At 46.9% G+C, this 26192-nt stretch overlaps 1 protein-coding gene across 1 annotated transcript; it reads right to left on the bottom strand.

Moving 5' to 3' along the window:
• Positions 1 to 3158: 3158 nt before the first annotated feature.
• Positions 3159 to 15702, bottom strand: EVX2 (even-skipped homeobox 2). Its single transcript, XM_078394038.1, has 4 exons — positions 15539 to 15702; positions 13507 to 14449; positions 11695 to 11945; positions 3159 to 10071 (listed from the first exon to the last, which is right to left on the bottom strand). Exons 2-4 carry the CDS (start codon positions 14045 to 14047, stop codon positions 9394 to 9396), a joined length of 1470 nt encoding a protein of 489 aa, XP_078250164.1. The 5' UTR covers positions 14048 to 14449; positions 15539 to 15702; the 3' UTR covers positions 3159 to 9393.
• Between the last annotated feature and the right edge of the window lie 10490 nt (positions 15703 to 26192).

Below are 26192 nucleotides of genomic sequence, written 5' to 3'. Positions count from 1 at the left end.
CGGCTTGCTCCTTTCCTCAGCCTTCGCCCCCCCACCACCCACCCCCCGGGCTCTGTTGCAGCCAAAACGGTTCTTTAATAAAAGGCGGAGGGAGGCGAACCCAGAACCCGCGTCCAAACCGGCTGCTTAATCCAATGAAGGCAATTTCCGAGCGTAATTGCGAACATGTTTTAATGCATATGCATGAAAAAGGATTTTTTTTCCGAGAGACCGACTTTACATGCTTATGTAATTGATTGAGGCGCTGACCCGCTATTCAAAATGTTATTTGAGAACCATCAGAATACGTAGACTTGCAAATTGCCCAGCTTGTATCTGAATTAATACCTCATTCATCATCATTATGGGTTGATAAGTTAATTTAACCATTTCATTCTGCCTTAATGAGCTATAGTTAAATTAATGCCACATAATATATGAAAGTAACATTTAAATAGAAGCACTGGGCTGAGACAGAGCCTGCCGCTATTTGGGCTTGAAATAACGTGACATAAATCTTTTCTTCATTACAGGAGCCAGTCTGTTCTACCAGCAGTTATGAAGTATTTATTCATTCGCTTGCTTTTCTACCCTCTCCATCCGCCCGCCCGTCCTCTTCCCCCCCCCTCCCCCCGCAGCCCCACAGCCTCCCCCGAAGTTGCTTTGCCAAATAGCGTAGGTAAATTATAGGCGCTTGTAAATAATGCCTGAGGATGGCTTTATTAAAACAAAATGGGAGAAGGAGGGAGGAGGGGGAGGGAGGAGAGTCTCCTGAAGAGGCGAAAGGGTGGCTTCTCTTCTCCTTTCCGACAAAGGGCCCCAAAGAGAAAGCTCTCTCTCTCTCCCCGCCCACCCACCCCCACCTTCAAGGCCTCTTCCAGGCCCACCTGGGTGGGCGCCAGTCTTGCCCAGGCATCCTGGGCCAAGGCAAGGCTGGGCATCCTTCCTCAGCATCTCCCGCCGCCCTCCCCAGCAAGACCGGCCCTCGTCAAAACAAATGCTCTTTTAAAACTCACCTGGGCTTCGAAGTCCCGGGAGTTTGCTTTCAGGACTGGAGCTCGTTTGAGGAGCAGGAGGAGAACAGATCTCTCACAAACACACTCACACACCGCGAGATGCCTCTGAACATGTGCTGAGTGCCTTCTTCCTTCCTCCCACTCCCATCTCTTTTCTCTCATAAATTAAGCTGGGGGGGGGCTCCCAAGTGAGAAGGCAGGCATCTTGGATTCTCCCCCACCCCCGCCCGCCCCCCAGAGAAGGTCCAGATGGGCTGAACTGGAGGAACAGCCTGGGACAGGAGACCGATTCTAGGATACTTTAGAACCAAAAGACGAATAGCCCCCCCTTCGAACAGGGCAGGAGGATGGAATGAACTACTATACCCATAATCCCTTACCATGGGCTGGCAAAATGGATGGGAACAGAAGCCCAAATATATCTGATGGATCACAGCCCTCCTTTCTGAGGGATCCTACCCTGCAATCCTGTGCAGGGTTACTCAGAAATACATTTCAACCCAATTTAAGAACACTGTGTGGACCTTCTCTAAAATCCTATGCTTTGCTACTTGAGAGAAATCCCAGGTACTTTAAGTGGCATTTGTTTCTGATGACTCACTTCTAGACCTGAGCTGCTGTGTCACTGGAGGGTCTGAGAACTGTCTGTCTGAAGACTGAACATGCCCAGGATGAAAGCAGGCACACGGCTGCCTTGCTCCCAGATTAAATCATAGGGCCAAGAGTTGATGAGTACGACCTGCATGGTCATGGCTCTTTTTTTGTGGTGGCTCCACATATTCTCTGGTGGGGAATATATAGGATCTTTTGTTTTTTTTGGGGGGGGGGGTTCCTTTAAAATGGCCTGAAAGAGTCTTCATTTAGATCTCTAGAGAGTTTGCAAATAATATCGATTTTTGAACATTTTAAATATTATTTTATAATAAGCAAAGCATGCTGCTTATATACTGCCCCGTAGTGCTTAAAGCTCTCTGTAGGGTATTTACAATTTAATTATGAAGGCTACACATTGCCACCCCCACCCCCACCCCCAGCAAGCTGGCTATTCACTTTAAACTTTGAGCTGACTATCTGGGACTAAACCAAGTCCTGAGCAGAATTTTGGCTGCAGTACAGCTGTTTAACCACTGTGCCACAAGGCTAATCATCATCTTAGAACTGCAGAGCTGGAAGAGACCCTGTGGATCATTAAGTCCATCCCCTGTCAAGAAGGCACAGTGGGGAATAGAACTCCCAACCTCTGGCTCCCCATACAGAGACCCAAACCACTGTTTTGATGGTGATGTTCATGCTATCTTAGTGTTATCTCCATTATTTTGAATTTTAGTGCATACCATTATTATAGTTTGTGACTGTTTCTGTAAGATACCTCTTAAATACCCTGAAAGGCACACTTAATGTTCTAAAGTGCTGCTTGTAATTGAGTTGTGGGATTTAGTTCAGATAAGAATTTGAGCCACAGTGTTATACAACAGAAATGGGGATGTGCGGCCTTACAGAAGTTATTCGACCATCCCCTGTGTCCTTCAGCTTCAGGAGGTCTGGCCAATGAGCAAGGATGATGGGATTTGCTCTCACACAAGATCTTCCTCATTTTTGTTATATATACATAGTTTTGAGGTAGGATTGTACTATGTACCATACAGGACTCTTTTTGGCCCAGTGATTAGAGAATTTCAACCTCCACTGATAATTTATCCCTTATGTTCTCTCCCTCTCTCAACAGATCCACAGATTCTCCCCATTGCCCGTTTCCCACTTAAAAGAGAGGTCCCTCTGCTGTAGGCACCATTGTGCAATCCTCTGAAAAGAACTGGTGACAAGATGCTCACAGTGGCCTTCCATGTGTTTACTCTCAGTTAAGACCCCAAAAAGTGCTTGTCTGATCAACAGTGGGATTTCAGAACAGGTGTAGGATTAAGCACGGCTGAACTCTTAAAGAGTCATGCATTGGCTCAAGGAGATATTCATGATACTTCCAGGTGCATGAAGCTGCCCATTCTGTGACACACAGCCATGGGGGATTGGGGATGGGTGGGGTGACATGTGAAAGAGGGAAGATTGCTCATCCCTTCCCTTAACTACCAGTCTCTTTTGATTTTGTTCGATTCCCCAATCCTACTGGGGAATTGAGTCCACTAGTAGTAGGGCAGTAGGGCAGAAATGGGCAATAAGGCAGAAATAGCATCCCTGCCTTTCATAGGACTGCCACTTCCAAGAGCCTTTGCCAGTATTGCCAATGCTGAAGAATGCTGGGAATTGTAGTCCAACAACCCATAACGTCCTCCCCCTTTGCTCCACCCCTCAGGATGGTCTTCTGAGCTTGCCATCCTAGGCTCACTTAATTGGGGAGGCCCAAGAAACAGCGCTGCCTGAGGCAGAGCAGAAAATAGTCCCTCACAAGTCAAAACAAAAATCTGCACAACCACTGCTGACTAACCCTGGTGACCAAAATAAAACAGTAAGCGATAAAATGGTGGATATTTTTTCCTGCTTGTTCCTTATGTCTAAAAATCTGTTCTTGGAGGGGTTGACTCTGGCTAAATGGTAGAGCTGGTAATTATTGATCCTGAGGCTTTTGTGACTAGGTATGGGTTCTCTTCTGTTTAAGGGGCTGCAGTCTTAACCATGTTTATTTAGTGCTCATGCTTATTTTTAAAAAGTACCATTTAAATTAACTAAGGAAGACCAGTCTTCTGTCCTCCTATGAAAGATCACTCGATTGGGCAAAAAATAGAATAAGGTTTATATTTGGAGGGGTTGGTGTTACTAAACATGTAGAATCCTGACTGGAAGGGTCGGGCAGAAAAAGAGCCCTTACTAATTACAGCTTCGTGCACCGGAAGCGCTCTGTGAGGATGCTACGAATGTCTGAACCTTCACTTCTTGGGATCTGTGTCAGCCCAGGCCAAAAGTGGTCATTCATTTGACTGTGGTGGTTCTGATGCTACCGTCCATTTAGAAGGTCTCTTATATCCTCCAACTCGAATGGTAAAATCACAAAATAAAATAAAACATAGGTCAACCTATAAACTCGCAAAGTGGAAAGATACAGTTTGGATGGGAAATTTCCATTACTAGTATATTGCATTTCCATCCTCATTCTTCACGAACTCAATTTTAGTTATTGCAATAACCGAGAGGTTAAAGACAGCAATTAAAAGGCGACATGTTAAAAAAAAAAAAGCAACCCACCAAGTCATTAGAAGGGTTCAGGCAACGGGTTGCGAAGACCTGTTAAGAAGAAGTTGCTGTCATGACCAAACCACGAGAGGTCTGTTCCGCAACGGCCATTGTTCTTAGCTATAATACCTTGAAGCTGCAGAATGTCCTGTTTCAACGTTTTTGTTAAAAAAAAAAAAACTAACTAAATAAATAAATATTTGTTAAAACAAATTTTTTTTTTAAAGCCTACAGAATTCGGGAACAATTATTTAAGAGAAAATCGGGAGAGCCGTGTTTTTCCCGACTGCCACCCCCATGTTTTCGAAACAAAGCCAGGCCAAAGTGCGGTGGGGAAAAGAGATTTTAAATCAATTTCTCATTTTCCAATCCATAGGTAGCCTGCGAGACTTAGGCTATTGTTTCCTAAACAGCACTGATATATTTATTTAGAGGACGCAGCCATGTCGAGAAAACCACTGTCAAGTGCTTCAGTCGTTCCAGAGGTTCTCCTTTGGATGATTGGTTCCACCTTAAATAACTTGGGTTTTTTGGTCCCAAACGCGCCCTGTAGTTCCTTGTGCTTTTTTTTTTTTGTCCTCCCTGCAGCAGCTGTCACCCTGCATTATTCGCAGTCAGCTAAATGAAACATTATTCTAAACATATGCATCGTAATCAGTTCGGTCACACTTACAAGAACACGCGTTAATAAGGCAATCAATCACCCTGGAACAAGCAAGTTCTTCTGTAACAGCTCATAAACAGTGTGTAATGAAGAATTGGAGGTTAGCATGACATGCGTTGATCAGATAATCAATGTCAAAGATGCGATGAATGTCAGTAAATGTAGTTTTCATGTCGTTTCTATAAAATCTTCAATTTACAACAAGCAGTTCAATTACCCAGAAAATACAGTCAATTAAATAGGGGTGATTGGACAGTAGGGGGTGGATCATCGATCTTTGCATTTCTATCTCGGTGGTGGACATTTAATTTGGTTTTTCTATTAGCGCCGAAATAAAGAAAATATAAAATATATTAAACAACCTACAGATTTATTTTCTTGTCAAAAACAATTCAGGGGTGATGACAGACAGTCTTCTTGCATTTTATGATGAATTATTTTTTCATTCTTTGCACACTCGAGACAATCACAATCAGGGGAAAAATATGCTGTTATTTTGGACAGGGTTTTGGGGCCACTGTCTTTTCCTGTTTGCTTTCCCATCTATCTCAATGCTTTTGTTTTTAAGGGTTACAACCCCCGCGTTAGCAAAGAGCACAGAAAAGCAGGGCGATACATCAACAGTCCAAATGTGCTGCTATAATCGTATTTCTTTAATGGGGGTGTTCAGGGAGCAAAAGAGAGAGAGAGGGAGGGGGCAGAGAGAGAGAAGGAGGGAGGGAGGGAGGGAGGGAGGGAGGAAAAGAGCAAGAGGGGGCAGAGAGAGAGAGAGAGAGAGAGGAAAGGGGGCGTGTGTGGCTTATCTAACAAAGAACCCCAGGGAACACTCCAGTATATATTTAACCAAACTGCAATTAAAGACAGTATCAGCTTGTATCATTTAGAGCTAATGCAATAATAATGGTAAATTACAGGGCCAAAATGGCTTGTGATAGCAGCCTTTGTATTCCCAATAGTTTCCATGTCGTTGTAATTAATGCCAGGGTGAGCAGTTGGTGAAGGCGAATTTCGTACAAGGGACATCTTTGCTTTTTAAAAAAACAAAACAAAAATCGAATAGAAATAGACTGTTTGGTACACCTCATTGACTCTTACGTGTTCCCATCGAAATATCGATCAATGGCCACGAAAGAAGGAAGAAAGGAAAGAAAGAAAACATCACATATGCATTTGAGTCCTTCTGGAGAAATATATTCAGAATCATTCTGCATGATTGACGGAAAACTACAGTATTTGCTTTTTGTTCAACCTTACCTTGGGTGTCTTTCTGATACCAGATTAAACACGCTCATTTGCCCGAGTTAAAAACGATCCACATTTACTTAGAATACTGGAAAGACTCTAAAATGATCAAATACATTAACAGTGTAGCAAATTAATGTTGTTGACTGTTTCTCTTATAGAATATGTGTGCTCTATTTATAAACATTCATCTGTTGGACTAGGCAATTAGTGCTAAACCAATGTTTGGACTTAATACATGCCTACTATAAATATGAGTAATGCATTGCATTTGCAGTAAAAATGCCGATTAGTGAGAATCTGTCCGATGCGTGTATGAAAAAGCTGCCAAAGAGGTTCTTTTAAGAAGTTCTCATAAACCTGAATCACACACACATCTTAAAACGAAAGTATGCAAATATGAAAAGGAAATTATTTACAGGATCTTAAACAAATCAGATTGTTTTTGATTTAAATAACATTTATTTTACATGACCAAACACAATAAATAACGTAATATACAAAGCTTTGTCGTTATTGCACATTTGTAAAATATTTTACAGTGAGTTCATACAGCCAGCAATTTCTGAAACACAAGTACTTTTATTTACAGTTTTCACATAATAACTAGGTCCAATGGACCCAACATAAGACGATTTTATGTTCATTTTTATATACCAACCAGCAACCTTATCGATCACTTCTAAGATATATTTCTATATATATATTTATATTTTGTATTTATATTTTGGAAAAAATGTAAACATTATTGCCAAAATCATTAACTCTACATCCAATAAGGGCAATTATACCAAACAATTTAGAGAAAAGGTAAACGCTGGTAAAAGAGTGTCGTTTTGGTCTATTTTGTTAGAGTTAAATTATATATTAATTAAAAAATTAAATATAAATTCCATGGACAACAGTCGACATTTTTCTCTCTTTTTCAATACATAAGTAGTCTCGTCAGGTACTCTTACTCTTACTAAAATGATTTTCTTCTCTCTCTTTTCTTTAGTTAAAAAAAATTAGATGATTAAAGTTTTCTAAAAATGCTATAAACTATTCCCTTTGTCAAGGTAGCCCACCCTGCCTCTTTCTGCTGCCATAGTGTGAGTTTTTTTTCCTCAGCCCTGCCCTAAATCCAGCAACCTGTCTCTCCAACTTAAAAATGGGAAAGAAAGAAAGAAAGATCTACAGCTCATTTCCACCGAACCAAATAGTACAGATTTCAAAATAATTTTCTGAATGTCCATTATCTGCATGTGGAGGAAAGACACACACACACACACACACACACACACACACACACACACACACACACACACACACACACACACACACACACACACACACACACACACACACACACACACACACACACCCCTTTCCAGTGTCTTAAGAATTGCAGGACATTTATTTCAACTATATACTGTATAAATTAGAGAGAATAGATGGGCCGCGGTGTCTGCATCCACGCCATATACTCAGGACCTAAATAAGCAATAGCTAGTTATTTGAGGGCTTCAACTCTTCAGGAAAAAAAAGCGGGGTGGGGGAGAATCTCATTATGTGGAGAGTGAAGTGGCTCTGTTGGGAGCATTATGGAAATATCAGAGTTTGGTTTAATGAGGCTCTTCGCATTGGTGGCATATCAACGGAACAGGGAAAAATCTACCCGGGGCATCCAAGTTACCAAAATGAAAATAGGCAATTGAGATGATGATAAGAACCGTGGCTTTCTTGTGCAAAAACAAAAAAAAAATCACTTCCAAGATAACAGATATAACATTAAATAACATGCATTATTTGCACGAAGAACAAATGTTTTATGTACCGAGCCTCTTATCTGTCTCTTCTAATGACTTCCCTTAGCGGGTTGTTAGTAGTTGACAGCAGGTCTCCGTGCGGGGAACTTTTTCCCCCCTCTTCCACATTCAAAGGAGGTCCATCAGAGAACATGATTGGCAATTTTCGTCATAATCTGCACATTATTAGCATCAAAATTGACACGGCAATAACGCCGGTGGTTTTTGATGTGTGCCTTCTTCAAGTTCACGGAAGTCCCTCCAACGGCTGGGGGTCTGGTCTCTCTCTCTCTCTCTCTCTCTCTCTCTCTCTCTCTCTTACCCAGAGGTGGCTTGTCACAACTAAAGGCGTGAAGGGGGAGGGGGGGAGACGAGAGCCATCATTTCCTTCCCCCTTTCTTTTGGAAGGGAGAAAAATTAATAAAAACAAGAAAAAGAATCTGGAAGATCAGCGAGCCTTAACAATGCGCGTCACGTGCCAAGAAAGATTCAAGTATTTCCCAGATAACGTGGACTATGGTACTTCGGAACAAACGAGTCTTTTAAAAATAAAAATAAATACAAAACCCTTTCCCCAGACTGTCAATCTCACATTCCGTTCCCTTTTGCAACACGTCCGCCGTGGCCTAATTAGCTTCCTACTCTTTTGGCGGTCTTTCCTCCTTCAGAAATACACCAGCTCGTTTCCAGTTCAGCGGGACAGGAGGGAAAGGACACCTTAATAAAAAATCGCATTTTTTCGTTCCTCTAGTTCTGCCAGATTCTGCCCCCATTGACCACAGGCGTCTCTGCACCTAATGGCTTCAGGGTTTATTTACTCCGTCATCCTCAGACAAACTTCCACGAAATGCAGGGCCGGATTGTTTTGCTTTTTAAAAATAAACATCATCATTATAATAAAATTAAAAACAGAGATTATATGTTAAAATATGGTTTTGCAACTGAACAAAAGGTTAAGGTAGCCTCAAAAACAATAACATTATATTTTAAAAAATAAAATAAAGAAGGCCAACGCTCCGTGCCCCAAAGCAGCTCCCATGGTCGCCAGCAGGGGGAGCGGAGCGACACTTTGTGGGAGGTTGGAATGCGTGTAAGGTGTCTGGAGATCAACGTCCGGTTCTTTTCGACCCACAAGTCCGACCAGGTCGAGGGAAAGTACGCCAGAAATTAAGAACGTTCTAATTTTTGGTCCCTCAATGAGGCTGATCCCCATATTGTCCTCCAGTTGCCCTATTCAGCACTTGCCCCCCCTTTTTATTATTATTATTTTTTGCTTTCATATAAACAGAGGGGCTTGATTTGATCAACAATAATCATCGTTACTGTAATAATAATAATAATACATTTTCATAATTTAAAAAAACCCTTTTTTCCTTTTCCTTTTTTGCTAGCGCTCCAGTGTATGTTCCCCACCCCCTTACCGGCCACTCCCCTCGTACCAAAAAAAAAAAGGATCACTCCTGCCTTTGGCCACCCCGGCACCACAGCGCCCCCCCTAGGCCGCCGGGTGGGGGAAGGCTGGTTATCTGGTCAGGGGGGCCTCCTCCCGCTGGTCTGGGGAAGGCACGGCGGTCTTGCTGAGAACGGCGGCCGAGTAAGGCAGGAAGCCGCTCTCGGAGCGCTGCGAGGCCGCGGCGGCGGCGCCTCCGGTCGCGCAGGGGAAATCCGAGCCGGAGGCGCGCGAGCCCAGCGCTGCCGCCGCCGCCGCCGCTGCCGCCGATTGGCTGCTGTGGCAGCTGAGGCAGGAGCAGGGGGCGGAGCCGGTGGGCGGGGCCGAGGACGCGGCGGCGGCGGCGGCAGCGGCGGCGGCGGCGGCGCTGCTGCCGCTATTGAGGCCGGCGGCTGCGGCGGCGGCGGCGGCGGCGGCGGGCGACTGGTAGAGGCCCGGGTGCCGGAAACTGCACAGCAGCTCGGGCCGGGAGTAGGGGTGCGAGAGGGCGCGGAAGGTGTCCAGCGGGCGGATGGAGGTGGCGAAAGGCGAGGCGGCGGCTCCCGAGGCGGCGGCGGCCGCGGCTGCCGCCGTCACCCCGACGTGGGGGTAGTAGTGAAGAGGCACGTGGGAATGGAAGGGGTAGGGCAGGCTCCCGGTGGCCGCCGCGTGGGTCATCATGTAGGTGTAGAAGCTGGGGTCGGCCGGGTGGGGCCACGACATGGCCAGCCTCTGTCGCTTGTCCTTCATGCGCCGGTTCTGGAACCACACCTGGGAGGAGGGGCGGGATCAGGGCGAGGAGGGGGGCGGGGGGGGAGAATTAGACAGAGAGAGAAGAGGGCGGCTTTTAGCGGATCCGCTGCAGGGGCGATACCTTCCCTCCACCACCACCACCCCACCCCACCCGCCCCAAAATATCACTTCTACAGGGCCAGACCGGCATCAGGGTCGCCCCCCCCCCGGTTATAAGGCCCGACTGGCCGCCCTCTGCCCCCCACCCACCCCGATTTCCTCCCGTACTGTGGCCCAAGCCATTCCCCCAATCTCTTGCTCTCGAACCGAGGCCGTCTGTTTTTTAGGCCCTGTTTCAGCGCGTGATCGCCATGGAACACACACACACCCCAAAAAAATTTTTTTTGCATTTGTTTTGAACATCGAGTGTCCCCAGACATCATTTGTCGCTGCAACGTGATCGCTGTAAACGTGTTAAACTGGCCCACCTTAACGTATATTTGAGAACAGCATCTGATCATTATCTTCTCATACAGTGACAAAGCAACCCTTCAACTGTCCGCGTGGGAGCATAATGTAGAAGTCAATGCATTTTTGAATTTTTACACGAACCGGACTGGCGATCAAGTTTTGGGGCCCTCTCAACCCTAGTTTGTGGCCACTGACTCAGGCATTACCCCACAAATCAGGAGCCTTCTTTACAAGGAAAGGTCTTTATATTTCTGTTGCTTGCGTTTAGCGCGGCTCCCTTCCCACGGACTTATTTCAGAGCGCCCGTGATTGAAGAGAAATCCTGCGTACAGAAAGGGTGCTTTGTCACCTTACAAACGAAAACATTGTTTTAAAATTACAAAACTGCTATGGCTTTTCGTTCCTTTGCTGTCCGATTTTTTAAAATATAACTCGGAATCTTTACAATGGCCTTATCCTGGAATGGGGGAGAGAGGCGAAATCTCTAGAGCACCTTGAGAAGGGCCGCTTCGGCTACAATTCTACCAACTCTTTTTCTTCCCTTGAAGGGAAACCCCTTTTAAACTCAGAGGGGCTTACTTTTGAGTAGGCACGCATAGAGTTGTGTTGAGAACTCTAAATGAGTGTGAAAGAAACGCAGAAAGACAAGCTGGCAATAGCAAAGAAAGACTCGGGAAGAATAACATTATGAGCAATTCCAAAATAAATAAATTAAGTATCCAATTCCTAAAACAGTTTTTTTTAAAAAAATAAATATTTATTTTATTGTCACCACTCTCCCTTTCCCTCCCCTCCCATTTGAAAAGTGGAAAAAGAAAAGCCGCGGAGCCCAGAAGGACAAGTCCGCTTCCAAGAAGGCAAGAACCAAAGAAACCGGGATTTTAAAAAACGAAACAATCTGGCCGGGACAGGTTGAGGGCCTGTTTTATTTATCTGGTGTATTTTTATGTTATCGCGGGCCTGACCTTGCCGCCTCCAGGAAGCGGGGGGCCTTGAGCCCGGCAGCTCTGCCCTCAGGAAGACTCAACTGGAAGGGGCCATCTCACCAGACGTGACTCGGGAGCCCCGAAAGCCGGTGGGACGGCGAGGAGGGACCCTCAGCCTCCCTCGCTTTCTTCCCACCGCCCCTCTCCCGGCTGCTTTGTCGGAGCCCCCACTTCCGTCTCCGGCACCCCGGTTCGCTTCCCGTACCTTGATGGTGGTCTCCGGGAGGTTGAGCGCCGCGGCCAACTCGCAGCGCCGGGGCCGGGAGACATAGTTCTCGCGGTAGAACTCCTTCTCCAGGCGGGCGATCTGTTCCCGGGTGAAGGCGGTGCGGTACCTCCGCACTTGATCCGCACTCGAGCTGGAGTTCCCCAAGGCGCTCCCGCCGTGCAGGCTGCTTAAGCTGGAGCTGGAGGACGACGTGGTGGTGCCGGGAGTCGAGCTGCTTTCGGAATAGCCTACCAGACAAAACGAAAGCATCGGAAGGAGATTTATTCGGGAATAGATGCGCGGGTGCGTGGGTGTCAGCGAAGCGGAGGGAACCGCCGGCAATCGGCGCTCCCTCTCTGGTCTCCTTGATAATTAATGCTCGCTTGTCAGGGATACAAATTGCCGCTGTTAATAGAATCAATAATTAAAAAAAGAGAGAGACTTCATTTTTTTTAAAAAAAGATCTCATAAAAGAATGAGAAGGAGATCAGGCATCTTCTTTTAAATATAATAAATGAAACAGTAAAAACGAGTCTACTCGTCACAAAAAAATGACCAGCGAAAAGGGGAGGGGAGGAGATAGAACCGCCTTTTATAAAATCCCTGGAGCTAAGATTTTTTCCGAGGCCACGGGCGCGTCTTTTAACGGTACACGCCTTTTCTCATTTATTTTTGTTATTTCATTGGCGTCAAAATCGCAGCTATGAACAAGACGAAGCGCCTTTGTGGATGGTAAATATTCTGATACTTTTGGTTCAATGCCTTTCTATTCAGTCACCACAGGTCCTCCAGTTGCATCCAGTAGGATTGGTTTCCGTTCGCTTCGCTTTTCAAAGTTCTTACCAAGCTTTGACTCCTGAGGATAAATTATTTCTAGAATGAAATAATCTGGTTCTTATTTTCTTTTGTTTCATTTCGTTGGGGAAGGACACAAATCGGGAAGAAGCACGAAATACCTGAAAGGTTTTTGTTTTGTTTTGTTTCTCTTTTTTTATAAAAAAAATCCACGTTTCTAGTGAAAATATCAAACAGCCGGTTAGAGACACCCAGAGCTAATTTGTCTAGGTTAAAAGAAAACAGCCAGGTACACTTTGTATAAACAACACCGAACGAAGTATATATAAATACGACGTCCAACAGCAACCTGGGAAATGCCCGGTTGTAAACATTGTGTCATAAATGCCGAGCGGCACAATTGCGCAAGAGACACCTGTCTGCTCTTGCAATATAGAAACAGGCTCTCCAAAATACGCTGCGAAGGGATACCTCGGTCTCCAAATGAACGCGGAAACCCCTCCAGGAGCCAGGCGGCCAATACATTCAGATATTGGGATACCCTGTGCAGTCAGTCTATAGAAATAAACCACCCCCGGTCTTCCTGTGAGCCGCACACTTGGAGCAGAAATACAGCCTATAAGAGTGTTTAAATGCCATGTTGCATTCATTTAGGTATCCCGACATCTTGGCTGGCGTTTATAGTTTATATACCTCTAAAGTGGAGGTTTTCTACTCCGGGATACCCGAGTCAGCTTTCCACAGAGAACAATACAATACATGATTATTCGACACCCCCATGACCCTTTATTTAATGCACTATTTATTATAGGGCATCGTCTGTGAGAGACAAGACCTTTAAAGGGAGAAATAAAGAGAGGAGAGGGTAAACCTCGATGTTTTGTTTCTGCTCGGCGCCTAAAATGCATTGGTTTCGCTCCCAAGTTCTTGTCCGACTAAAGCCCGCTTTGGCTTAAGGAATGGGGGTGAGGGGTAGACCGAGAGAGAGAGAGAGCGAGAGAGAGAGAGAGTTACCTTTGTTATTGTTTTCCTTCAGCTGGGAGGAAGTCAAGCTAGTGGGCGAGCGGAGCGCGGAGCAGCCCACCTCCACATCGCTGTTCATATCTGCCTCTTGAGCAACTTCTGAATAATGGCTAATTTTCTTCCTGCTTTCAGAGGCGGGAGGCGGCAGCTCCGAGGCGGCGGCGGCGGCGGCGCTTTCGCTGTTCTGGTGCTGAAGGTTGAATAAGGTGTCTATTTCGAATTTGCCTTTGGCAGGAATGTCCCCTATAGAGCTGTGCAGAGAAGCGGAAGTTAGTCTGGGGCTGAGGCGGCCGCTGTGTGGCGAATTTTCGAGGGCCTCCAGGACGGCGTTCCCGGCCGGATCGGACAAATTCGCCAGCCTTTTGCCAGGGCTGTGCAACCCTCTTTCCATCAAGATCATCTCTTTTCTTATTCTTTCCATCATCTCAGCTCTTCCCCCTCCTTCAAAAAAAATTATATATAAATATATAAAGTCAAGGTGGTGGGGGCTGGTCCTCTTAATGATCAGCTTGCAGCAAGAGCTAATTCGCATTCAGCCCGGCAAGTGTCTCTAAATATTATTACCTCTTTTGGAAGGAGGCGTAAAGAGGAGGGGGGGATAAATATATAAATGAAACGAGAGACTTGTTTTTTTTAAAAAAAGGCGAAGGGACTGACTGGTCAAAATGACCCATACATTCTCTCTAGCTCCGAAATGTCATTCATCACGAAAAGGAGCGCTCGCCATTAAGGTACGAGTGACGCTGGTCGAATAATCATTTATTGTAACAGGTTTATAAGCAAATAAATACAAGATCCTGTCAGCGGATAATGAAGGCGGCTTCTGAGCAGACAAATAGATCCAGGTAGGGAGGCAGAAAGACCAGGAGTGAAGAGAAGAGCGCGTGTCCTGGCCTCGAGCAGATCTTGCATGGGTTGCTCTGGGGTTTGGCCTCTGGGGTGAAATTAGTCTGATTAATAAAACGAGCGTAGCAACATTTCCCCCTTCATTTAGGTGCATCATTATGCTCTGATCCCCCACCCAACCGCTTCCCTCCCTCCCCCGCCCCGTTTGCTTTTGTGTGTGCGCGTCTGTTAGCTTTTTAAGCTCCTAACGATGCAGCTTCTTTCTCGTTTGTCCCCCAACCAAACACACACTCTAAATGACAGGCGGGCGGCTTTGATTTCGAAGAAGGCTTTTTTCGAGAAAACCTGGCGAGACAAGAAAACCTGCCAAAAGCTGGCGGTGGGAGGGGAGGGGGAAGAGCATTCTCCCCCCCCCCCGCCGCCGCCGCATTTCGGCCACTTTTAATCACCTTTCCTTCCTGTTTAAGAAACGAATCCGTCTTCTCTTAAAGAAGAAGAAATGAACTCCCCTTTGCACACGTATGCAAACGCCCAAACGGGCAGAGGCACACACACGACCACAGCCACACGGAACACCCCCATTCAGTCTGAACTATCCGGGCAGATACCTTCGTGCCCAACGGCGTCCCACGCGAACCACAGCCTGCGCCCGGAACCAATAATTGTAGTCCCGGGAGTTCATTGTATTGCCTTAACGCACCCACAAAACAAGTTTTTTTAAAGTGGGGTCTTTCTGTCCTTCTGTTTATGAACGGAGTGATTCTTCCACGTTTGGCTCAAAACCTTCTTTTGGTAAACTGACTGAGCACCCGCCTCCAAAAACTCATAATAATCCCAAAACACAGTTATATACATTTATTTTCACATTCGCAAAGTCTCAGAGACATGATTTAAAGAACCGGCGGAAGACGGGGAGGAGGGGAGAGGCCTCCATTCATGTATTTATTCATTCACTCTTTACCTAATTTCTTTTTCACTTCCTCCGCCTTTTTTCAGTCGTCATGTTATGTTAAAAAAAGGGGGGGGGAGTGGGTGGGTGGATGTGGGGGGTAAAGGTCTGGATTTCAAGATTTCAAAGGCGTCTACTATACTGGCCAAGAGTGAGAGCCGGTGGTCTCATCACCCCCATCTTCCATCCTCCCCCTTCCCCCCCCCCCATTCCCGGCCGCAAAGTTACCTGGCTTTCAGTTTGCTCATCTGTTTCTCCAACCTCTCTCTCTCTCTCTTCCTCTCTCTCTCGCTCTCAAGATCTTCCGAGATTCCGTGGGCCAGCCAATCTCGCCGAGCGCCGTGAGAGACGCGGGGGATGGCGTTTCGCCGGCCTTCCTATCGGAAACTCTCTCTTCAGTGAGAACTTTGATTGCAATCATGACGCCGAGGGCGACCGCTTAAGCAGAGATAAAGCTGCTGTCATTAGCATGCCGGCAGAGACCCCCCCTCCAGAGCTACCGGCTTTTCCCCCTTCCCCTTCTTGCCCCTTCCTTCGCGGCCTGCTCGCAGGGAGCTCCCTTGCCCTCCTCGCCCCTCCCTCACCCGCGCACCCCCCCCTCCCATCACGCCTTCCCTTTGGATTCTGATAAAGTTTCTGGGTCGGATCCAGACCTCCTCGGGCTTTAGAGACCTCCCATTGAGATCGGTGGAAACCCTCCTGGCCGCGACTGGTTCGCTGGCATCCGCAGCGCGGCTGAATCTGAGGGAGAGAGAAAAAGAGAGGCTAGAAATACCTCAGGTCGAATCAGGGCGGCAAATCTCGACCGCAACTCTCAGACATACACTTCCTTCCAACAGAAGAGGCCCTGGCTCTAATTCTGAGGAGGAGAAGTCCAACTTTAAGATGAAGCCTCCCGTTAAATTAATTTTAGATTTACTTAAAAGGCCCGGATCCTGATATAAGATATAGTCCAGGCTAAATGGAGCACTTTCAAATCCGATGGATTTCAGCCGGCAGAGGCCCGCCTATGTGGCTTAATTCTTAATCATTAAAACCGATAAGCCTTGAATATTGTTAATGTTAACGGTGTCTATGTCTTTTCCTTGAGGTGCTCTGGGTAATCTGCTTGGGGAGGTGGAAAGGCGAGTTCGAGCCTTATAGCAAAACCCGACAGAAAGAGGCCAGGGAGCCCCTGCATCCCTTATATCCATCCGTCCGTCCGTCCATCGTGCATCAGCTGCAGCTACGAAAGCTTCCAAGAAATAAAGGTTGTTCTTTGTGAAGGCTCAGCAAGACTGTGTCTCGTTAGTATTTAAGATGCCACAGAATTCTTGGCGAGGAATCTCTGCAGAATTCAGGCCATAATTTTCAGATCAAAGGGAGGGAACGGGCCAGGAGGCTTACCTGCCGGCCACGGAGAGATATGAGTGGGGTCACTCTTACCTCCGGAATGTTGTTAGTGCTTCTGGTATCCTTTTGACTTTAATTTAATCCAAAGGAAAACCTCCCGGATCATGCAGTTCCTAAAGAAGAGGGAGTACACTTCCCTAAAACTAATAGTAAGAGTAGTTTAGGAATGCCTGGGTCATACGGAGCATAGTATGAGGGAAGGTAATGGTGTCCCTGCGATTCCTTTTATGGGTTCCATAAAATACTAAAAGCAATTCGGTTCTCGACGTCTCGGGCTAAACCTAGTGCTATGTTCCGAACAGAACCACACCCACTGAATCAACGGCCTTTCCATAAAAATGACTTACCTTTGTCCCCATTGAGGCAGTGGGTCTACTCTGAGTGGAACTAACAATTGGGCATAGCCCCTTACTCGGAAGTAAGCAGCAGAAGCAGTTCTGTTCACTGATTCTCCAGCAACTTTTCGGATGGGTGTTGAAGGAGGGGATGGTCATAAAGTCCTGTTTATAATGCAACTGAGGAAGACCTTCCATTCTCACCAGTGTGAATTTTGCTGTCGCAACAGAAAGAAGTCTGGGCGCCTCTCGCAACAGGAAGGCATGAAAACAAACGATAAATTAAAAACAGAGCTTCAGCTCCGCGTGTCTGAAATAGCATTTCATAACACAATATCCTATTATCCTGAAATGTTTAAGATGCTAAAAACTGCGGTTGTGTATTTCTATCTCACCGGCCTCTGGCTTTGTGTACCAGTTCCACACCGAGAAGGGGCACAACTGGTATTATTTGGAATTAATGTATTCTGAGTGAAAGGACAAAGTCGCCTTCATCTCAGAGACCATCACTAGAGAAGGGAGCAGAACATTAAAGCCGGCCTTGGGTTTTCTGCGGTAAGTCCTGGAAAATAAGTCCGTCTCAGGCGCTCCCCCTCCCTTTTTACCAATCCACTCAGGCTCTGTTTACTGGGATCCTATAAAATGACATGGAACTTGGAGTGCCCCGAATTTCCGAATGGAAAGCCTTGGCTATAGAAGGGACCGTCTGCCCAGTTATAGGCCATGAGGCCTACCAGCAAAACGAACCGTAAACCTGTTAAAGCAGTGCTAGCTCTCCCACCCAGACGGACGAGTGGCTCCGAGATGCAAAACACCCCCTTCTTTGACACGCGTTTTGGTTATCTGAAGAAGCTTCGGACAAGCCCGTGGAGCGAGGAACCATTTCTCAAACGGGGAGCGGAAGTCTGCGGGCGGCTTTATTGTTGTCCTTTGGCGCCCCCGTCTGTTTGCTCGGCGGCTTTAACAGTCTCGGCATCTTCGCGCGCCCCTTCCCACCCACCCCCCGTCTTTCTCAGTCACATCTTCAGAAAATCCCGAGGTACATAACCACATCTGGAGCATACACACATTCGTAGGGACAAAACCCCCAACCCAGGACTCCTTTCAAACCCAGAAGCCTTCAGGCCACTTCCTGCAAAAGAACCCAGATGTGCGTTGCTGTTGTTTTTGGGGCAGAGGCGTTGTGTTTTAATTAAATGTTCCTTTGCAGTCGAAGAACGGCTGCATCAGGTGTTACTGGCGAGTCCGGCCGGGCTTTTCCCCTTTATTAGTTTCAATTTAGATTTTGCACCTTTTAAATAATACCAATACTTGAGTTTATGTGAGGCGTCTTTGAAAGTGTAGCTGCCTTCCTCGGAGAGCGAGAAGTTTTAGTACACGCCATAAAAAGCACTTTAATAACCCATAGCTAAGGCTGCAATCCTATCCTCTCTTCCCCCCCCCCCAATTACCTGGGAGCAAAGCCAGCTAAACAAGGTGGGACTGACTTCTGAGAAAACATGCCCAGCGTTGCTCCCTCTGTAGGTATTAGGTTACGGGCAGCGACCGCCATGGATTTCGGTCCGCCGTTCGTCAGGAAGGCGTTACAAAGCCCCACCACCGACACCGTGGCCATGGGATATTCCGCGTTTCTAGACGACCGGATTAATCGGTTCTCGGGCGCAACAGAACTCATTTCCATTCAGGAAATGGATTCAAAAAAAAAAAGGGGGGGGTACAAGTCCTAGTTTTTCCTTTTTTTATTTAAAGGGGGGACGTCAGCTTTTTGCTCCGCCGGCGTTGATTCCGTGGCCCTTCCAGGTTTTTCTGTCGCGGCCATGGCCGGCAGCCAAGCTTTCCCGACGCCCTGCCCTGCCCTGCCCGGGGCTTCTCCGCCACGGGGTTTCTCCCGGTGCCATCAAAGGGCCGGCACCCCCTTATTTGTTAAGGTTCAGTCGAGAAGGTCTCATCCGTCCTAATTGAAAGGACGCACACGTTGCGAGCGAGCCGAAATCCCCGCCTGCTTTTAAAGAGTCCAAGCGCTCCACGGAAGGAGGCTGAGTCAATATTTGTTTCCCGGCTTTACGGCGGGTTCTTTGAGGTGAACTGCAGAGCGTTACTGCGGAGGCAGGTCATAAACGTGGCGTCCGCGCACCGTCGCCGCAGAGAAGCCCGACGGAGAGGTCTGGCAGTGTTTACATCTGTCTAGACCGGCGGCGCGGCCCGAACGTTCAGGGATGAACTTGTGTTCACCGCGAGTGTCAGCGAGAAGAGGAAGGGTCACCGAGGGGGTCACTGCGCTCCTCTTTCTTTCAGGGTTGGGAAAAGGGCCAGGGGCCGCCTTTTCTCACCGTCACACACACACACACACACACACACACACACACACACACACACACACACACACACACACACACAAGTCGCCTCCCGCGCGCGGCGATGACCTGGGAGTTCATCGGAATGGGAACATTTATGCCTCCAGCGTCCCAAAAACGTTCAGAAGGTGCTTTGCACCTTCAGGGTCCCGCCGGAAATTTTCGGGCTGGCTCAGCTCCAGTTGTCATTGTATGAATCAGGTCCGTGGGTGGTACGTGAGTGTGTGCGTGTTGGTTGCCTTACGTGCACGCGCACACACAAGTGCAAATAATAAGTATCAATAAGAAGGGCATTAACCTATGTGGAGTCGGGTAGAGTGTGCAACGTGTAATCCCGACGCTATTTAAACGAACATACAACATGAACATACAAAAATATAACCCTAAAGATTTATAAACATTTACAGCGAACCACCCAGAAAGATATACAATAAACATTTAATTTAATAATATTTAATTACTGTTGACTAGTTTGGTATCTAGACTGATGAATGCCTGTAATATACGCTAATCTTTATTACATTAATAGTTATACGTATTGGGAGGGAACGGCATTATCGGAATAAAGGATTTCCTATAGATTGCATCCACTTTCTCCCTGTTCCTCAGTTTCTCCGCCTCAGTCCTTCCCTTCCCTTCCCTATCCCCACTCCCATCTGCACCTACCCCTCCTTCTCCAACCACTTTATGTGTCTAATGAAGAATATTGTGCTGCCTGGAAAAGCCAAATGGAAATCTGTGTTCTGCCTTTCTCAACAAGATGCAGGTCTAGATCCAGAGGTGAAGACTATATAGTGACTCTTGTTGCCCTGTCTCTTTAAAAACGTATATTAATTAGTGGTTACCATACTGTTTACCTTGCAACTCCTAAAGGCAAATAGGGCCACTTGGGAATTTATTGACCCATTGCAAGTTAAGGAGAGCGGAGATTCTGTTGCTTTTGCTTTTCATATTACAAGCTAGACGTTTGCAGGGCTTCATGTTTCTTGCTAACATACTGGGCGACGGTCCAGCACAAACTAGCGTTTAAGAGCAGACTCAGCTTTTACAGGAAAACTTGTACGGCCATCTAGTGGCCAGGATTTCGTACTGCAGCTGCGAAAGTGTAACCACCGGAGATGGTCCCACTTCAAAGCCAGTCGGCCCAGCTCGCAAACAAACCTTCCACACACTCGGGTGCAACCCACAAGCAACCGTACCTATGGGAAGTTTCCTATTGCCTTACCGAAAGGTCAGACTCACACTCCCTTGCGAGCAGCGCATAGTTCCGGAGTTTACAAAGCACTTCCACCCTAACTACAGGGAGGCCTGCATCTGATGACGTTTGCTCCGATCTTCTCAGCGTAACCCGTGGGCAACAGGACTGCATCAGGGGAACGCCCGGTCTTAAGCGGAGGACCTCTTTAGCTGGATGCTCTTGGGGTGTGGGCCGAACTGCCTAGAAAAGGCTAAGATTCTTTTCTCCTTCCCAGGCAGCTAACAGAGCCACCGAGTTCAGTTTGACTTAGTAAAGAACTGGGCTCTCTGGACTCCTTGCCCTGGTTGTTACTTCTTCCAGGGCACCTTCCTCTAACCGTGTGTCTTGTTCTACGACACTCACGCCTTGAGAGGAAGCTCTAGGTTTAGTTTACCCGCGAGATGCAGGCCGGACACATTCCAGTATAATACATAAGAAAGACCGTCCAGGCACTTCTCTTTCCTATTAAAATGAGATGATATTTGGGCTGGATATCATCTTCCCTGTTCATAGCTAACTTGGATACCTGTGCGCAGGACAAGGACATAATGGCACCATGCGAGAAGGCGGCTGTTATTTAAGGCTCCTTCCGTAAAATGAGTTGACTTCTATTGTAAACCATCGGGGCAAAATTAGGCATTGTTAAGTGCCACTGATTCCCGCTGAAGAGGATAAAACCCTTCCTTCGCTTTTCTTTTTAAGCCAAAAGGACTTCGAAGTGCTTTACATTAAGGGACAGGTGTCCGGTGGCCTGGATGAGACATCCGTAAACTTGTTTGTCTGATCACAGTAATTTTGGGCTGTTATGAATCGTTGCTTCCCTTCTAGTGGCGAACGGTTTAATCCTATATAAACCCTTCCAGGGCAGACGGAAGTTCTGAAGTCAACGGGATTTACTTCGGAGCAGATACGCATGAAATAGGTAAAAGTAGAGCCAATATGGTGTTCCAGATGGACTGGAATCATAGAATCAGGAACTCAGGAGCCCCGGGCTCAACCCCGCTTGGCCAGGGAGGCGGGGGTGGCACTGGCAAAAACCACCTTAAACGTCCCACGTACCTCTGAAACCTATTACGAGCATCGCTGCAACTCGGAATCGACTTGAGGGCACTTAATCTGAGAACAGACATGTGCAGGACCCCGCCCTTAAGCAGTTAATGATATTTATTTAAGTAATGAGCACATCAGTGAATCCCGCAAAATAGGTAGACTCGGGATCGTGGGAATTAGGGCCGGGTCGGGGAGGAGGAAATACGTCGGATTACGCCGAAGCCTTCAAACATCCACATCTGGGGAAGAGGGAGTGTAAAATTTTAACTATTTCTTCGTGCGAACTGCACATTGAATTATTGGAACTGTGCAACAACTAGCACGAAGCATACAGGCTGGCGAGCGTGCAAGCAAACAAACAAGCAAACGACTTGTGTGGGGAAACCCATCAAAATATAGCCGGCGTCCTTTTTAGCCTTTCTCCCTATTGCCCCCATAGGCGGTAGCTCGTTCTCAATGAGTCCTTTCTCGTATGTTGGCATTTCACTCTTCCAGGCAAAGGACAGGTCGTCCCGAACTGGTCCGGGCAGAAGGGGGATTCCGTAACGAAACGGATTTACGGAAGAACCGGGCGAACTTTCCTGCTTAGCTGGAATGAACACGTGACCCTTGCACCCTGATCCCTGAATTTGTTCCAGAAATCCCGTTCGGGAATTTACCTCTCCCTCATGTGGTTACGACGCCAGTGACGGAGATAAAGTTTTCCTTGGGAGAAAGTTTCCGTAGAGGAGAGCGACGGGCGCCAAGGGGAGGGAAGCTCTGTTCTCACATGCACACGAGTGCATTTGGTTAGCTCCCTTAAGATCAGCGCGATGAGCCTTGTATAGCGCCCCAGAAGCTGGCCACTTTACACTGAGACCATTTCGAGTGTGCTGCATTTCCATAATTTCTGCTTGAGACTCCGATAAAAAGAAACAAAGGCCAGGCGAGGAACTGAGCTGAGGTGGGTTGCACAAAAACGAAGGGAGCGTGTAGTTAGGAAACGGTTCTGCCTAGCTTCTGGCCGTGCATACGGCGGGACGGGCTGGAGGGGGGGGTGCGCGCCCGAGAGAGAGCATTTCTTTTCCAAACGCAGGTCGTAACTCCCTCCCGTCCTTTCTTCATTTTGCAGGAAGCCCATGAGCCCATTCCCTGGGTACCCAGATCCAGCTGAAAAATTGTTTATGCTGATGCCGCCCGCGCCATTTGCAAATGGAAAATGTAATGTACATATGATGTCACCTGCACACACACACACACACACACACACACACACACACACACACACACACACACACACACACACACAGAGGTTGGCTAAGTGCCAAGAGGGAGGGATAGGAAAATAATTCCGAAAAGGTGTGGCGGTTATGTTATGGAAAGGGCGCCACGAAGTTGGCGTTTGGCGCATTTTCAAATCGCGCAGGTCCCTTTAGTCAACTCGTTTTCCGGCAATCTCCTCCTCATCGCCGCCCTTTCTTCGCTTACTTCAGCCCACAGGTCATCATGATTTGCCCTTCTTATTGGCGAGGGCCATCCCCCAGGAATCCATCCAGAGAACTTGGCTCATCATCTGGAATTTCTCAGCCGACTCCTAGCCAAAAAAAAGTTTTGCGCAAATATGAAAGAAGAAAGAATCCCCCCCCCACTTGAGAAAGCGGGTTTGCTTTGTGAGGTCATTATTTTGATTCCTCCTCGCAGTATCCTGTCCCAGGGCAATCCAACATTTCACGACACACCTCACAAAATGATCTTATTATTACCCGATTTTTAAATATTTTTATATTTTATTTTATTCGATTTTTTTAAAGAAAAAAAACCCACCGAAATACAGATCTCAAGTTTTGGCCGAGAGTACAAGCTACTGCGGTAGAATGGGCGTCCCATCTAGGGTGGAAAGGTATCAGACGGTTCTTTGCAGCTTCCAGGGATCTTGGAAGACCAAACGACCCATTCCAGCGCTCAAATCCACATGACAGGGCACGATCCAGCCGCCATCCAGTCATTCTGAGCTCCACTGATTTGAGATTGAGGGCGGTAGAGGAAAGGGTGTCTTTTTCGTAAGAAACAAATTGACTCTGGCTGGACCTTCGTCGGATCATTCGCCCCTATTTCGTGCCCGCATTTTTAGTGTGCAGGAATGCAATAAAGTTATACTGTAGTCAAAGGCTGCAATCACAGAACGCATAAATCCAAGGAAGCAAGGGCAGGGCTGGAAATCCGACTGGTATATTATTCCGATCTTGGTATTATTGCTGGAATACCAATTTCATTTTGGCTTGAAAAAGATTTCCGAACTATGTGGAATTAAATAGGGCAAGAAAAAGAAATGAAAAAAAGATAGATTTCAGATGAGGAAAAAAAAACAATATTTTCTTTTTCTCTCTCTCTTCTTTTCTTTTCTTTCTTTTTTTCTCTTTTCTTTTCTTTTCTTAAAAAGGGTACTCATAGTAACCACATCCTAATTACAGGCTGGTTCACACTTCCTGGAAATAAACAGGAACTGGGTCTTTGATGGCGAAATGAACTGCCTGACCTTTTGTCAGTTTCACTTGCGGGCCTGTACAGTGGATTACGAGTGGTTGGTAGCAAGTTAAGCAAGAAGAGATCAAGGCTAATGAACGTGAACTTGTATTTGTTGCCAGTCTCTTGCTGCGGTCGTTATTGGCAGCGCTATCATTCCTCGCTCCTTCTTCTCAAAAACTGCCAAGGGATATTAGGAAGACAACAAACCAGGACCAAGAAAGAGCAGCTTCTACTCGCCTGGCAGGTTTTTGCTGCTATTCCCTCCCACGGGGACCGAGAAGGCGCGGCTCCGACTTTTGTCCTATTGCGCAACCAACACAGTGTTCCTGCATCCTGGGCAGCGATTCCTTCTGGATCCGAAGCAAAAAAAATTCACCTTCTTGCTTTGTCCCCTCTCAGACCTCGTCTAGTTGTGTAGTCCGCCTGCCTGATTAGTGTGCCTCTTTCTCACCCACCCCCGCTTGTTGCTCCAAAGGAGTCCGATGTTATCACAACAGTTTTGACGTCTTTCAAAGTCTTTCAAAATTGTGTGTGTGTGCTGAGAAAACAGAATGGAATTTTAATTCCAACTGGAGTAGACCCACTGAAACCGTGGACCTTATTAAGTGTGGGTTTACCAAATCCCCTGGATTCAGCAGTTCTACTCTCCTGGCGGCTTACAACTGGATTCAATCCACCTTTCCCACGTAACAAAAGTGTGTACAGGGGACGCCTCCATACTGGAGAAAATTATTTCTTCCTGACTTTCTTTAATTGTCGTTTCTTTTTTTCATTCATTCGATTCTTATGGCGATTAGATACTTTCACTCTAAGGCTTGCAGCGTAGGTAAACATACCAGAGGAGACCAAAAGACTTTTTCCGGAATCCACGAACTTCTCTCCAAGCGCTCAGCACCCTGGTCAGCATTTGTGCTTTGGAGTGTGGATGCACCAAAGTTTACAGAGAAAGGTACACCGGAAAAGTGGGCTTTACTTTATCTGTGCCACCTCTCAAAAGCGAAATGTCGCTTTGTTTTCTTTCCCTAAAACTCTGAATAAGCATATGCTACCCGAACTCCAGCCAATAACGTTCTTATGGGCCAGTACGAATATTTGCTATAAACTAGAATATTTACCTGCCTGAAAAATACTGGGCGTAAATTGCTCGGTTAATTAGAGTTCCCTGAACTGGAAAGCCAAAGAAACTTGTCCGACTGCAGCGCCCGAAGGGGAGGAAATGTCAATCGGAACGACAACGAGTCGGGAGTCGGGACAGAAATACAGTAAACTGGCTGCTGATCTTCTACCTAATGGAACTGCATTACTGCAGTATCATTGTACAGGGATCGCTTATTATGTATGTCCACGCCATCTCTTTCCTCTTGCGCTGAGAAGACCTCAGGGCGTCACACTAAGGATAACACTGCACGCGCACGTCTGAAAGGAACTTACTCGTCTGCCGGCTAGGTGAGGATCGGTGTGCTAATGTGACAAAACGGTAGACAGGACAAATCAATAATTGTGAAGCCCTGCAGTTGAGAAAGAAAGGGGGAAAAATCTAGGACTTCCAGGAAAGACCTCGGCGATTCTGCCACATCGACTTCTTTACATCCAAATACAAGAGCAAGAACAACTTCAGATATTTTTATTTCAAGTCGGCTCGTGGCCCAAAGAAAAACTTCCTGGAGCGGACGGCAACCCACCACCACAAAAAAAAGTCCAAAAAGAAGTTGATGGAAACTACTGGACTTCTCCCCCCCCCCCCCGTCTCCGTCTCCTCCTTTCCGCCTCTTCGTTCTTTTGTGAAAAAAGAAGTCTACCTCCCCGTCGCCCCCTGTCCCACTTCTTCTACAGCTCGGTGAAAAGTCGAAAGTTCAATGACAGATTGTGTCTCTCCGTGTGTACCCACGAGCGTCCGAGTCAGTAAGGAGGATCCAAACCGAAGTGTCGGCCCTTTCCCGCCCCCCACGCCCCACATCGCTCCTTCTGACCTGGTTCGAAAGTTATGTCACTCCCACCTTATGAGGTTG

This window comes from Pogona vitticeps, chromosome 1 (assembly GCF_051106095.1).
Source record: "Pogona vitticeps strain Pit_001003342236 chromosome 1, PviZW2.1, whole genome shotgun sequence".
NCBI lineage: Eukaryota > Metazoa > Chordata > Lepidosauria > Squamata > Agamidae > Pogona > Pogona vitticeps.
This window is presented reverse-complemented; position numbering and strand designations above follow the sequence as displayed.